Source organism: Terrapene carolina, unplaced genomic scaffold, assembly GCF_002925995.2.
Source record: "Terrapene carolina triunguis isolate 2854851 unplaced genomic scaffold, T_m_triunguis-2.0 Scaffold243, whole genome shotgun sequence".
Classification (NCBI taxonomy): Eukaryota; Metazoa; Chordata; order Testudines; family Emydidae; genus Terrapene; species Terrapene triunguis.
This window is the reverse complement of record NW_020664594.1, coordinates 833,407-848,877: the sequence shown is the minus strand read 5'-3', so window position 1 is coordinate 848,877 and position 15,471 is coordinate 833,407. Positions and strand designations below refer to the sequence as shown.

The 15,471-nt window shown below is 57.3% G+C and overlaps 1 protein-coding gene across 1 annotated transcript in view; it reads left to right on the top strand.

The window, feature by feature from the left end:
* LOC112109120 (striated muscle-specific serine/threonine-protein kinase-like) overlaps nt 1–3,748 on the top strand; it is a gene marked incomplete at its 5' end in the record, with an annotated part of 69,163 nt that extends 65,415 nt beyond the window's left edge. The window contains 4 exons of the mRNA XM_026657434.2: nt 293–516; nt 614–689; nt 1,248–1,397; nt 2,024–3,748. Coding sequence (XP_026513219.1) covers nt 293–516; nt 614–689; nt 1,248–1,397; nt 2,024–2,246 — 673 coding nt within the window. The remainder of the gene's footprint in view (nt 1–292; nt 517–613; nt 690–1,247; nt 1,398–2,023) is intronic.
* Between the last annotated feature and the right edge of the window lie 11,723 nt (nt 3,749–15,471).

The window sequence follows — 15,471 nt, the reverse complement described above, 5'->3', positions numbered from 1 at the left end:
CAGGGCTGAGCCCTGCGCTGGAGGGGGGGCAGAAGGGGGAGGGGAGCAGGGCTGGGCCCTGTGCATCGTGGGGGGATGGGCACAGCGGGGGAGGGCTGGGGGGGAGCAAGGCTGAGCCCCGCGTTGGGGGGGGCAGAAGGGGGAGGGGAGCAGGGCTGGGCCATGCACAGCAGTGGGGATGGGCCCAGTGGGGGTCGGGGGTGGGCCCAGCACAGCGTGGGGGGAAATGGGCCCTGCAGGGGGGCCCAGCGGGTGGGGAGAGGGGGCGGGCGCTGACCCCCCCTCCCCGCAGGTTCCGCTACTCGGAGGACGAGGTGGCCGGCTACGTGCTGCAGCTGCTGCAGGGGCTGGAGTACCTGCACGGGCGCCGCATCGTGCACCTGGACATCAAACCCGACAACGTGGTCGTCGCCCACGGCAACGCGGTGAAGATCATCGACTTCGGCAGCGCCCAGACCTACAACCCGCTGGTGCTGCGCAGGCTGGGGCGCCGCGTGGGCACGCTGGAGTACATGTGTGAGTGCTAGTGCAGGGGGTGAGTGACCCCCGCCTGCCGCTGCGCCCCCCATCGCCCGGCCGGAGGCTGACCCGCTCCCCTTTCTCTGCCCCGCAGCTCCGGAGATGGTGAAGGGAGACCCGGTGGGCTCTGCGGCCGATATCTGGGGGGTCGGCGTGCTCACCTACATCATGTGAGTCCCCTCGGGCGCGGGGGGGCCGGGGGCTGAGTGTGGATGTACAAGCTGAGGGCGCCCATGGAGCTGGGGTGCGGGGTTAATGCCCAGGGCAGGGCACAGCCTGGTCCCCGTCTAACGCAGGGCACAATCGTTAGCAGCTCCTGTTCAGGAGAGTGAGGCTGTGGGTCAGGAGTGAGGGGCACCGGCAGAGCGGGGGGAGGCCCCAGGGCTGGGCTAGCAGGGGGCTGCGGGTCAGGAGTGAGGGACACCGGCAGAGCCTGGGGGTGGTGTCCCTGGGGGATCCAGCACCTTCACACCCTGCATTTAAAGTCTGAGGCATCTCCGGGATTGGGGCTGTTTCTGACCTGGCCCTGGGTTCGAGGGACGCCAGCATTAATCCCCCAGTGGGTCGAAGCAGAGCCCTGGGCTGGCAGCAGCGCCGGTGCTGGGCTGTGTCTGTGGCAGCCAGCCGGGGCCGCAGCCCCGTGGTGCAGGGACCAAGGTGGGCTGGGGCCACGCTGGCCCTGGGCAGTGCCCGGGGGGCTCCTCACCCACTCCGCTGCCGGTCCCCAGGCTCAGCGGCCGGTCGCCGTTCTTCGAGCTGGATCCCATCGAGACTGAGAACAGGATCCTGGCCGGGCGCTTCGATGCCTTCAAGCTGTACCCCAACGCCTCGCAGAGCGCCGCCCTCTTCATCCGCAAGCTGCTCTGCATCTACCCCTGGTGAGCGCCCGGCCGGGGTACTGCAGCCCGCCCGGCCCAGCCCCACCCGCCAGGCCCTGGCCCAGCCCCACATGCCAAGCCCCGGCCTGCCTCTCCGCACGCACCGGGCGCTGGCACAGGGCGATGTGCAGGCAGGGGGTCCTGAGGTTACTGAGAGGGGCTAGGAGCCAGGACGCCTGGGTTCTGTCCTAGCTCGGGGAGGGGAGTGGGGTCTAGAGCAGGGGTTCGTTCTCAAACTGGGGGTCAGGACCCCACAGGGGACCGTGAAGTTATTACCTGGGGGGTTGCGAGCTGTCAGCCTCCACCCCAAACCCCGCTTCCCCTCCAGCATTTATAATGGTGTTAAATATACAAAGACGTGTTTTGAATGGATAAGGGGGGTCGCACTCAGAGGCTTGCTCTGTGAAAGGGTCACCGGGACAAACGGTTGAGAACCACGGGGCTAGTGGGTTTGCAGGGGAAGTGGGAGTCAGGACTCCTGGGTTCTAGTCCTGGCTGGGGCTTGGGGCCTGTCCTTTCCCTCGCCTGGGCCGGGGGGATGAGCAGCCAGTCCCTGTTCCTGCCTGGGCTCCCCAGCGGCAGACGTGGCAAGTCCCTCACCCCCGGGCTCTCCCTGGCTGTTGCAGGAGCCGGCCCACCATCAAGGACTGTTTTGCCAACCCCTGGCTGCAGGACGCCTACCTGATGAAGCTGCGGCGCCAGACCCTGACCTTCACCACCAACCGGCTCAAGGAGTTCCTGGTGGAGCACCAGCGCCGGCGCAGCGAGGCCGTCACCAAGCACAAGGTCTTACTCCGCTCCTACCACGGCTCCGGCAGCCAGCCGCCCCCCGCGCCGGTCACGCAGTAGCCCCGCTCCCTCCTGCGGCGACGGAGGAGTCGAAGGAACATTCCAGGGGCCGGGCCCGCGGCGGCAGGTTCCCGGAGGCGGGGAACGGGGGTCGAGCGAACCGCCGGGACATGCGTTGGCGTCCGCCCCGCGAGCCTGGCCGCTCGGGACCGCAGAGGAGCGTTCACCCGGGCACCACGGGCCCCTCCGCCCAGCAGAGTTGGCACCGCCGGGGGCTCACTGCTCCCACTCCTCCTGCGGGGGGCCTGCTGCAAGGGGCGGGACTTCCTGTTTTGCTGTGCCTGAGGACAGGAAATGCTACGCAAACAGCTGGACTTCCAAGACTAGGGGCTGGCGGGCTGCGGGGGGAGGGGAGTGTCTGGGGGGTAGGGGAGGCGGGAGCCCAGCAGCAACCTCTGCGGCGCGTGAAACTGTGAAGTGGGGAGATGGAGGGACGGAGGGCAGGAAACAGGAGCCGTGACGATGGGAAGCCACCAGCATCGCCTGCCCTTTGAGATGTTTCCCCCGAGTTTGGGGGAGCCCAGCCCGGCCCGCGGGGTTCCACTGCCAGCAACCGGCTCGGCATGCCTTCTCCCTCCAGCGCCACGCTGCCCACGTGCCCTGTAACCGGAGCTGGGAGGAGCAGAGCCGCGTCCTCGGGGGTCCTGGCAACAGCTCCCCTGGCAGCGCCCGGCCATGCCGGACGTGGGTAAAACCCCCGGCGTTAATGTCACCATGGTGCTCACGGCCTCCTGCACCTCTCGGGGGTGCTGTCGCCCCGGTTTGGCTGCCAGCCCCGGCCCCACTCGCCGTCCTCGCCCCCCGCTGGGCTCCCTCCCTGCCCCACACGCCCCCAGGCTGCCAGGCCATTTGCTGAATATGGCTGAGCTGGTTGTGCGACCCCCAGCCTCCAGTGCCCCCTGCCCCCCCCCCGCAGCTGGGCCCCAGAGAGTGGCCACAACCCACCTGCATGGGGCGGGGGGAGGCCTCACTGCAGGGAGGGGGGGTGGCCATTTTGACTGAGGGCAGCCCATGGCTTCAGTTCCATAGGAAGTCAGGGAAGCTGGTGGCCATTATGGATGAGGGCAAACTGAGCAGTCCCCCCCCCCCTTCCCGCCCACCTGGGGAGCTGCTAGGAGTCACTTGCTGTCTGCGGCCACAGTCTGACATGCAGAGCCCATGTGCCCCTATGCACACACAGCGACATGCCTGTACTTACACACACGCCTGTACACATGCACAGCTACACGCCTGTACGTACACACACACAGTGACACGCCTGTACACACGCACAGCGACACACTTGTACACATGTACAGTGACTCCCCTATGCACACACAGCTACATGCCTGTATGCCCCACAAACACACAGTGACATGCCTCTACATACACACACATGCTTGTACACACGTAGAATGACTCCCCTATGCATGCACAATGACGCCTGTACACACATAGTGACACCTGTACACACACAGCAACACGCATCTACGTACACACATACGCCTGTACACATGTACACACACACCTGTACATACGTGTACACACACGCCTGTACACATGCACAGTGACACGCCTGTACACACATACATACACACACCTGTACACATGCACAGCAACATGCCTGTTCACATGTACAGTGACTCCCCTATGAATGCACAGCAACGCCTGTACACATGTACACACACAGTGACAGACCTCTACGTCACACACATGCCTGTACACACGCACAGCGACACGCCTGTACATCCCACGCACACACAGTGATGCCTGTACTCACGTACACACACACAGCGACATACCTGTACACACACACAGCAATGCTCTATGCATGCACAGTGACACACCTATACACACACAACACTCCCATACACTCCCATGCACGCGCACACCCACATGGAGCGTGGCGGCACAGACCGACACTCCCCCATACACCTCCCTGTGACGCCCAGCGCCAGGCAGTTCCCAGGTCTCTGCGCCAGCCATCCCCTCGCTCTGCGCGGGGCCCATGTCCCACTCCTCCGCCCCGGGGGTTCGGCTGGACCCTGGCACTGCGGCCCCCAGAGATACCACATGGGGTGGCAGCATCTCAACCCAAGCCCTGCTCGGAGCCACCCAGCGCTCCCACCCCCTCCCCGCTGCCCTGCCCCTCCGCCCCTCCCAGGCTTGGGGCCTTGCCCCAGGGGTATGGGGGTGGGGGGGGCAGCTGCTGCAGATGAACTGGCCGAGGCCTCAGCTGCCCTGGGCTTTCGCTGGCCCTGAGGTGCCCTGCAGGGGTCGAGCCGTGTGAACCGGGGGGGGGGGGGGCCCTTTGGCTTCTCCCCTGCCCCCTCCATGGGCCTGTCCTCTCCCCCCTGCCGGGCAGGCTCCACTGCCTCCAGCCCAGCCCAGGTGTCCCAGGTGCATCTGCCCCCGGGGGCACTGCTGGCTGGGGGGCAGGAACGGCCTGGCTGCCCTTGCGCCTTGGCTGGACAGTGAGACTGGCCTTGAGCCGGCCAGGGCTATGCCCAGTGCCCGGGGCTGGGGGCCGGGGAAGGGAGCCCCACCCCGGCAGCTGCACAGATGCTGCTGTAGCGACAGGGCGTATTTATTGTCTTGCTGACAAGGTTTCTTCCTTCCTTGTGTCTCTGCTTCCCCCCCCCCCCCGTTTGTCCCTCCCCCATCCGTTGTCCCCCTGCCCCTCCTGCTGCGCTCTGAGTTTCGGGCTGGACTTGCTCGGGTGTGGACGAGCCATGTGCCTGAGAAGCAATAAAGGCCCTGAGCAGCCCGGCCTGGCTCCGTGTGGTTATTGGGAGGGCCTGGCAGACCCCCGCCGCCCCCCCCCCCCCCCGCTCACAGTCAGTGTGGGCAGAGACCCAGCCGGGCGCTCCAGGCGGGCTTCAAAGGTGACGCGCCTAACGCCGAGGCTACAAACTGTGACTGAAAAGGAGTTGTCCTTCCCGAAGCGTTCGTAGCCGGCCAAGGAGCCGGGATCCCGCAGCAGAGACGGCGCGTGACCCTGCCGAGCAGCCGGCCGGGAGACGGGAAGGCAGCAGTTGGAAACAAAGGAGCAACTTGGGACAAAGGGGGACGCGACCCCAAACGAGCCGTTCTGAGGTGCGGAGCAGCAGGGAGGGAACCAAATGAGTCCTGGAAAAGCGATCGGCCCATTAGTCGATGGTGAGACCAGGCCCGGTGGTGCGGAGAACGCGGAAATGTTGCTGGTCTGCGTTTGGAAAGCAGGACAAGGCGCTCGTATTGCGCGGCTGGTGAAGCATTTTCAGCCAAGAGCTCGAAAGGAGCTGGCTGAGGGATCTCTGCCGCCTGCAGACGTTAGTGTTAATCACGGGGACCAGCGAGGCAGGTGCCGACGGCTGGCAGGGTGCGACGGGCGTGCCAGTGCTCCAGGCGGGATGAGCCGGCTAACGACAGGCCCATTAGCCTGACCTCACTGCCGGGCACCACAGCGGAGAAGCCGATGCAGGATTCAGGCTGTGGAGGGAATTAATGGCAGCGGACAAGGCTTTGTGGAAAACAGGGCCTGGCAGACCAAGGCGGTGGCACTCGGTGGCTGGTAAAGGGGAGGGCGTCGATGTGAGGGAAACAGTCGCCCTCCCCAGTGTCCCTGGAGCGGATGCTCAGGGGGTTCAGACCTGGCTGATCTGGGATCTCAGCACGTAGTTCTCAGTGGGGGATCGTCGTGGTGACCAGGCTGGGGGAGGCCAGCGCTTTTATTGCACCGACTTCGGCTGGTGGCAGAGACGAGTTTGGAGCCCCCCCCCCCCCCCCCCCCCCCCCCTCCTGCGGGGCTGTGTAGCAGACGTAGTTAACGGGTTTCCTATGGCCCGTCCGAGGGGAAGGGCCTTTCGCACTCCAGACAGCGGGAAGAAAGGAGGGGAGCGGCTGGAGGGGGGCGTTGGGGGTTACAGAGTGTTGCACAGGCACCTGCTTCCACGTTTTCCCGGGGGGGGGGGCTCAGCCCCAGGCCCCGCCCCCACTCCACCCCTGCCCTCCCCTGCCCCTCTTCTTCCTGCCCAGTTCTGCCCCCTCCCCCGAGCACGCCCCTCCCACACGCCAGGGAACAGCTGAGCCGTGGTGGGTGGGAGGGGGCTGGGGGGCAGAAGCGCTGGGGGGAGGGGGAGCTTGGCTGCTGGTGGGTGCTAACCCTGTGGATTGTTGCAATGAGCCATAAATCCAGGGTCCCTGCTATGAATTGACGCTCCCGGGCTGGTCTTTTGCAGGTGTGGGGCAGGTTTCCGCTGAGGCTGAGGAGGGAGAGGTCAGACATGGGGCGATCGCGTTGTGAGAAGTGCTCACCCCCAGGGCCAGGGGTCATTTGCTGCTGCGTTCCTTGGCGAGCCCAGTGATTGGCTGGTTTCACCCACGTGGCTGTTACTGGGGCATTGAGAGCGCTGGGTGGGGGGCACCTCGGGTTGTGATAGGCACGTGTAGGACCCGGGATCTTGGAAGGTGGGTCGGGGGGAGGGGGGTGCTGCCCGTCGTAGCAGCGGAGCTATGGCGGCAGGTTTTGCAACCGTTGCTCTGGCAGGGTCTGGCACGGCTCTGAGTGGTGGGTGTGCCCTGGTCTGCGGGTGCCTGCTGCTGATGCTGAGCGTGGAGAGGCTGGGGGTCGTCTGAAGGCCGGAGCGGGGCTCAGGAAAGATTTCTTTCAGGATGGGGCCCCCATCGAGTGTGGGCTATACACGCTAGAGCCAATTCTTATTAACTAAACTAAAATTTATTAGAAAAGAAAAGAGAGAGAGTGTTGGTTAAAAGATCAATATACAGACAGACTTGAATTCAATTCTTGAGGTTCAGATGCATAGCAGAGATGAGCTTCTAGTTGCCAAAAGTCCTTTTAGAAATAGTCCATAGGTTATAGTCCAATGTCCATATTCAGGGTGGCTCCAGTCAGTGACTGGGGATCTCAATCCTTGTGGCTTAAGGTTTCCCCCTCGTGAAACCCAAAGCAGATCTGAGATGAAGTAGGATCATGTCCCAGGGTTCTTATACATTTCCAGCAGCCTTTCGGCCTGAGAAAACAATAGGCTTAATTCTCCTTCTCCCAAACATCCTGGCAATTAGCACAGGGTAATTTATCCATTAAACAGTTCAGATCCAGGTTCCCACAACCTTCAAAGAGACATAGAGACAATAATCCTATTTCACTCAAGTGTCTTCCTAAATACTGATATTCCTTTTTTTGATCTTTGAATCCAAGCTCTAGCAATAGACAGACTTGTTTGCTTACATCACAAGACCTGAGCAAACACCAACTCTTCTACCTCTAACAATGCCGGCTGCATTTCAAAGCTCTGTTCATTTACAGATCTTCCTAATCAGTCTCTAAAGTTCGGCCATGGGTCAGGTCAGTTAATTAACTCTTTCTGGCCCTGTCACCTTTCAATGAGATATTATATCACACTCATAACGTCACACCCAGTCTGGCCAGTCTTGTGTTTTTATGTTCCACTGGAGGCAGGACAAGCAGTATTGGGCTTAATCTGCAACCAGGGAGATTGAGGTTCGCTATCGGGAAAAGCTTTCTAACTCCCAGGGTAGCTAATCTCTGGAACAGGCGTCCAAGGGAGGCTGTGGGATCCCCAGCACTGGAGGGTTTGAAGAACAAGCTGGACAAACCCCTGTCCGGCTGGATTATGGTTACTTGGCCCTGCCTCAGCGCCGGGGGCTGGACGTGATGATCTCTCGAGGGCCCCCCCAGCCCCTCATTGCCAGGAAGCTGTGATTCTGGACCTTCGTGGTCAGAAAACACCCGGCGCTAAGGGGCCCTTTAACCCAGTGGAGCCGGGCAGGAAGAGCCAGTGGCTGGATGCTGCAGCCCGACAGGCCCCGATGTCTGATGCCGCGAAGTGAGATCCTGTGCTCGATGCGGGGCCTGCTCGCGTTGAGAGCTCCCAACGCGGCCGCCGCTCGGGGCCAGCACAGGGACGGACAGCCCCCTGCTGAGCTTTGGGGCGGCGGGGACAGAGGGTGGAACAAGGGACACGAAGCGGCTGGTGAGCAGGGGCCCAGCTGAGCCACCTCGGCCATTGTCTGGAGACCAAAGAACCGGCTGATGGAAACCACTGACCCCTTCCAGCTGAACAGCACCCAGCACCGCTCTGCCCAGCCGCCCCGGGGGGTGTAACATGCTGGCACCCTGAGCAGCTTGTCTCCCAGGCAGAAACTCACACAGATAAGAATGGGGGTGGGGAGGAGGGAATAGGGGGATTGGAGAATGTGGGAAATTTCTGCAATATTTTTATGAAAAAGGTGACTCAGTTTCCCCACTCACTCTGCACTGTGGGTGTGAAGGGGTTAATTTCTCCTCCGGGACAGGGCACTGGGTGGAGTCCCGTAGGCAGCCGGCAATGAACTATCGAGAACAGTCCCCATGTGGCTGGAGCTGCGTGGGAGAGACCGTGGGGATCCAGGTCCAGGCATTCGCTGTTCACGCCCGCAGGACTCAGGGCTAAGAACTCGGCTGGATCCTGGGGGCTTTGGGCCAGAGGGGCAGCGGATGCTGCTGGCCGGAGGCTCACCGGAGCTCAGCTTTTCCCCGCTATCCTGGCTTGCAGGTGACTAATCGCGGCTGGTTTGCTGGGACAGGCTGTGCTGCGTCGCTGCGACACCGGGCGTGACGCTTGCCAGGTTTTACAGCGATGCAGCGAGAGCAATAAAACATTGGCCAGCGGCCCGAGGCCTGGGCGGATTCTCCAGCACCGGCTGCAGCTCTGAGCCCAGCCTGGCTGTTCTGATTCAGACAGGAATTGACCCAGGGCAGGTCTCGCCTGGACTACCCAGACTGGGTGACCACTGCTGGCCTTGGCTCTAGTGGGCTAAGCTGCCCCCACCCCGAGCACCGACTCTGCACTCCCGCTGGCCGGGAAGGACCATGGGTGTGACGCACGCTGGCCGACCTGAGAGAGGGCGTGGGGAGACTTTCCTCCCAGCTGCAGCTACATGCGCCAGGACAGTGGTGGGGTCCTGCAATGGACGTGGCGTGTTCTCTTCCCCGCCTGAAGCCAGAAGGGCTTTCCTGAGAGCCCACGGGGAGGGCGAAGAGAGGGAAGATCTGAGCACTCGGCCAGCACAAGCTCCAGACGCTGCGAAGAAAATCGAGGAGCCAAAGGACCTGGAGAGAAGAAATTTGTGACTTGCCTGGACACCAGCGCTGGGAGCCGGGGAGCAAACGGCAAATTGGAATAGCTCATCGAGGAGCATAAATTCCATCTAGTTGGTGTCACTGAAACCTGGTGGGTGAGTCGCACGGTCGGAGGGTTCAAATCGCTGCTCAGGACTTAGGATGGTGTGGGCAGAAGGGGAGGGGCACTGTCAGAAATGGCCGTGCCTGCGTCCCAGGCGCTGCTCACCCAGAAGACAATGGCCTCGAATGCGCCTGGCTCAGTGTCCCGGCAGATAACGCTCACGAGGGGCTGTTAGCTGGTGTCTGCCCCGGAGCCCAAATCCCCTGGGGACCAGGCTGAGCCGATCGTTCCGCACCATCTACACCGTGCAGGGGGAAAGCGGCGCGATCGGGGGGGGGCTTCGGTCTGAGGAACACACGCTGGGGGGCGCATGCTGCCGGCCCTGAAACACCCTGGGGATTTCTCCATACAACAGATGGTGATTGCTAACTCCAGACGCGGTGCAGCCAACAGGGGATTCTCTGAGTCCTTGTCGTGGCAGAGAGAGAGGAGCCGATCACAGCAGTAATGGGAGCTTAGGGACGAGTGATCCTGACTTGATCACCTTTGTAATGTGTGAGCAGAATAAAGTCCAGAGCAGTGAGAGATACTGGGAGCTTTACTAGGGACAATTCCACAAAGCTGCAAACAGTTATGAGCCAGATCACCTGGGAGGAAAATTTAATTAGAAAATGGGAATGATAATTGGGATTAATTTAAGAGCACTTACTAGATTCCCAAAGCCACCATCCCACAGCTGAGGAAGAAGGCCGTGCTGGTTAAAAGACGGCCTGGTTTAGAGGGAAAGTGAAGGTAGCTATAAAAAATTATATATGTATAAAACAAATGGAAGAAAGGGGAAGTTGATACTAATGAATACAAATCAGAAGTTAGGAATTGTAGAAAACTGAAAAGGGAAGCCAAGGGACACAAGGAGAACTCTCTGGCCAAGGGAGTTAAGGACAATAAGGAGTTTTTAAAATATGTTAGGAATAATAAGAATTCTGACAATGGTATTGGTCCATTACTAGATGGAAAAGGTAGAATTATCGATAATAATGCAGAAAAAGCAGAAGTGTCCAGTGAATGTTTCTGTTCTGTATTTGGGGGAAAACCAGATCATATAGTCTCATCATATGGTGATAACGCTCTTCCCATCCCACTCGTGTCTCTGGAGGACGTTAAACAGCAGCTACTAAAGTCAGACACTTTTTAAATCAGGGGTTCAAGCGCACTTGCATTTAAGAGTTTTGAAAGAGCTGGCTGAGGAGCTCACAGGCCCGTCAATAAGCTTTGGAGCACTGGGGACTTCCCAGAGACTGGAAGAAAGCGAATGTTGGGCCAGTTTTTAAAAAGGTAAATGGGTGACCTGCGAAATTACAGGCCTGTCTCCCTGACATGGATCTCGGGCAAGATAATGGAGCAGCTGATACAGGACTCAGTTAATACGGAATTAAAAGTGTCTAGTATCATTAATGCCAATCACCCGGGTTTATGGAAAATAGAGCCTCTCAAACTAACTTGATACCTTTTTTTGAAGTGATTATAAGTTTGGGTGATAAAGGTAATAGTGTTGTACTTAGACTTCTGTAAGGCATTTGACTTGGTACCGCACAACATTTTGATTAGAAAACTAGAGCGATATAAAATTAACATGGCTCATTAATGGATTAAAAACTGGCTAACTGATAGGTCTCACAATGTAACTGTAAACGCAGAATCGTCATTGAGTGGGTATATTTCCAGTGGGATCCCACAGGTTCTTGGCCCTATGGTATTTATCCTTTTTAGCAATGACCTGGAAATATGACACACAAATTCAGAGCAATTGGGATTGGTTTGTAAACTGGGTGCAAGCAAACAATATGTGTTTAATATGGCCAAATGTAAATGTCTACAACTAGGAACACAGACTGCAGGCCACACTCACAGGATGGGGGACTCTGTCCTGGAAAACACTGAATCTGAAAAAGATTTGGGGATAATAATTTTTAGGGGAAGAGTCAATGTGATTTTTGTAAAGGGAAATCACGCCTCACCAATCTACTAGAATTCTCTGAGGGGGTCAACAAGCATGTGGACAAGGGGGATCCAGTGTCTATAGTGTACTTGGATTTTCAGAAAGCCTTTGACAAGGTCCCTCACCAAAGACTCTTAAGCAAAGTAATCTGACATGGGATAAGAGGGAAGGTCCTCTCATGGATCGGTGTGACGTTAATGACATAACCTGTGACGGTATAGATCAGGGGTTCTCAAACAGGGGGTCACAAAGTTATTACATGGGGGGGTCGCGAACTGTCAGCCTCCATCCCAAACCCTGCTTTGCAGTCAGCATTTATAATGGTGTTAAATATATAAAAAATGTGTTTTTAATTTAATGTTTTTGCACTCAGAGGCTAGCTATGTGAAAGGGGTCACCAGTAAAAAAAGTTTGAGAACCACTGGTATAGATCATTGTTGCAACCACTGTTATATATTTGCAGCAACTCTTGTACAAAGGTTGTTGGGTAAGGTGTCTATGGACAGGTTATGATTCGCTGGTTATGATGCTGCTGTCTGTAGGTGTGTATCATTTTTGTAGTTGAAGTTATGAATATTGGCTCTGTACTTGTATCTCAATGTGTTTGATTCTAAGTAGCCTCAGGGAAGCATTCGCTCAGCTTCTTGAGAAGGGACAATTCTCAGGAAGTGCCCAATCAAGAAACACTGAACTGACAATGGACTTTGGGAGACGCCAATCCACATCTGAGCTTTCCTGGGAACGTTCAAACTAACATGGAAACAATGGCGTCGGCCTGCAAACTGAGTCATGCGCGGACATGTGCCTTGCCCATGTGACTCCAGACTCCATCTTGCTGCTGGGATTTTCCACAGTAAGAACGAAGGTGTCCTTCCACAGGGCAGAGAATATAAAAGGCCCTGGAAACCCCTCCATTTTGTCTTCAATCCTGCTTCTTGCCTCTGGAGGGACTTTGCTACAAACTGAAGCTCTGAACAAAGGACTGATGACCCATCCCAGCTGGGGATGTTCCAGAGACTTGATTTGAACCTGCAGTTTATTCCATCACTGCTACAAGCCTGAACCAAGAACTTTGCCATTACTGTATGGAATTGATTCTATTTAACCAATTCTAGCTCTCATCTCTATCTTTTTCCTTTTATGAATAAACCTTTAGATTTTAGATTCTAAAGGATTGGCAACAGCGTGATTTGTGGGTAAGATCTGACTTGTATATTGACCTGGGTCTGGGGCTTGATCCTTTGGGATCAGGAGAACCTTTTTCCTTTTACCGGGGTATTGGTTTTCATAACCATTTGTCCCCATAACGAGTGGCACTGGTGGTGATACTGGGAAACTGGAGTGTCTAAGGGAATTGCTTGTGTGACGTGTGGTTAGCCAGTGAGGTGAGACCGAAGTCCTCTCTGGCTGGCTGGTTTGGTGCAAAGGACCCCAGCCTGGGGCTGTGACTGCCCTGCTCTGAGCGATTTGGCCTGAATTGATACTCTCAGAAGTGTCCCGCCAGAGCAGCATTGTTACAATTGGTAACTGAGTAAGACAGGAAACAAAGGGTGGGAATAAATGGCCAGTTCTCAGAATGGAGAGAGGTAAATAGCAGGGTCCCCCAGGGGTCTGTACTGGGATGGGTGCTGTTCAACATAGTCATAACTGATCTACAAAAGGGGTAAATAGTGAGGTGGCAAAGTTTGCAGATGATACAAAACTACTCAAGATAGTTAAGTCCCAGGCAGACTGCGAAGAGCTACAAAAGGATCTCTCAAAACTGGGTGACTGGGCAACAAAATGGCAGATGAAATTCAATGTTGATAAATGCCAAGTAATGCACATTGGAAAACATAATCCCAACTATACATATACAATGACGGGGTCTAAATTAGCTGTTACCACTCCAGAGAGATCTTGGAGTTATTGTGGATAGTTCTCTGAAAACATCTGCTCGATGTGCAGCGACAGTCAAAAAAGCGAACAGAACGTTGGGAATCATTAAGAAAGGGAGAGATAAGAAGACACAAAACATATTGCTTCTATATAAATCCATGGTACGCCCACATCTTGAATGCTGCGTGCAGATATGGTCGCCCCATCTCAAAAAACATATATTGGAATTGGAAAAGGTTCCGAAAAGGGCAACAAAAATGATTAGGGGTATGGAACAGCTGCCGTATGAAGAGAGATTAATAAGACTGGGACTTTTCAGCTTGGAAAAGAGACGACTAAGGGGGGATATGATAGAGGTCTATAAAATCATGACTGGTGTGGAGAAAGTAAATAAGGAAGTGTTATTTACTCCTTCTCATAACACAAGAACTAGGGGTCACCAAATGAAATAGGCAGCAGGTTTAAAACAAACAAAAGGAAGTATTTCTTCACACAACACACAGTCAACCTGTGGAACTCCTTGCCAGAGGATGTTGCGAAAGCCAAGAATATAACAGGATCCAAAAAAGAACTAGATAAATTCATGGAGGATTGGTCCATCAATGGCTATTAGCCAGGATGGGCAGGGATGGTGTCCCTAGCCTCTGTTTGCCAGAAGCTGGGAATGTGAGACAGGGGATGGATCACTTGATGATTCCCTGTTCTGTTCATTCCCTCTGGGGCACCTGGCACTGGCCACTGTTGGAAGACAGGATACTGGGCTAGATGGACCTTTGGTCTGACCCAGTCTGGCCGGTCAGATGTTCTCATGTGGTGCATAATCAGGTAAACAAGGGCTCCCCGTGCAATGCAGGGGCCAAAGGGCTGACGCGACCCTGAGCTGCACAAGCCGCCTGGAATAGCAGCAGGGAGGTTATCTGGCCGCCGTATGTGGCACTGCTGCGCCCACGGCTGGAGTCCGGTGCCCAGTTCTGGTGCCCCCATTCCAGAGGGATGTTGGTGAATCGAAGAGGGGCCGAGAAGAGCCACGAGTGATTAAAGGGTTCGAAAAGAGAGAGACTCACGGAGCGGCGTCTCGTTAGCGTCACGAAGGGCTGACGATCCCACCTGGGGATCAGTGATTTTGCACCGGGCTGCTCAGCCGGGCAGAGGAGGGTCTGATGTGTCCCAGGGCTGGGAGCTGAAGCCAGATGCACTCAGCCTGGCCAGCAGGAGGGGATAAACCACTGGTGGATTTTCCGCCCCTGACTACGCCCCCAGGGATGTTTCTCTGCTCTAGGGATGGTTTTGGGGCAGGTCCGGCCAGGCCAGGCCCGGTGATCACAATGGGGGAAAAGTATCAGAGGGGTAGCCGTGTTAGTCTGAATCTGTAAAAAGCAACAGAGGGTCCTGTGGCACCTTTAAGACTAACAGAAGTATTGGGAGCATAAGCTTTCGTGGGTAAGAACCTCACTTCTTCAGCTGCACAATGGGGGAGTTTGCCCCGCACAGCTGCTGGGGGGAGGGAGGAGACACTGGGGTGGGGGGGGCGAGGGGGGAGCCTGGGGTGGGGGGGGGGAGGCAGGGGGGGGGGGGGGGGGGTGGAGTGGGGGGGATACCGGGGGGAAGGGGGGGGGGACCCCGGGGCTCAGTCTGTCCCTGCAGAGATGTGCCTGGGACTTCAGCTGTGACCCTGTCGGTATTGTCCCCTGTCACGAACTGGGACTGTTCTTACTGTGGTCTGTGAATGCTGACAGGGGAGTGTGGCTGGGATAGTCTGCATTGGGGGATGGGAGACTGACCAACGGAGAATACCTGAGCATGTAACATGAGAACCCAGGAGGGGGCTGGGGCCAGGTGACACCTTTGCCCGGGGAAACTGAACAAAGGCGGTGGGAGGGGTCGCTGAAGGGAGAGTTTCAGGAGCTGGCTGGTGATGTGGCTGGGAGGCAGACGGGGCTCTGACCTCCCAAGGGGGCTGGGGCGCCCTGGGACCCCAAGATGGACCTAACTGAGGGGTATCCTGTTGTCTGTACCTGCAAGACCTGTCTTGGACTCCCCAGGGAAGGGAGAGAACCAGCATTGCTCCCCCCAAAGGTCCCTACGAGGTGCGAACCAAGCGGGAGGGGCCCTGGGCTGCTATAGCCACACACCCAGCCCCCCCCCCCCCGCCCTTCCCGACACTGCACTGCTCCGTCCCGGC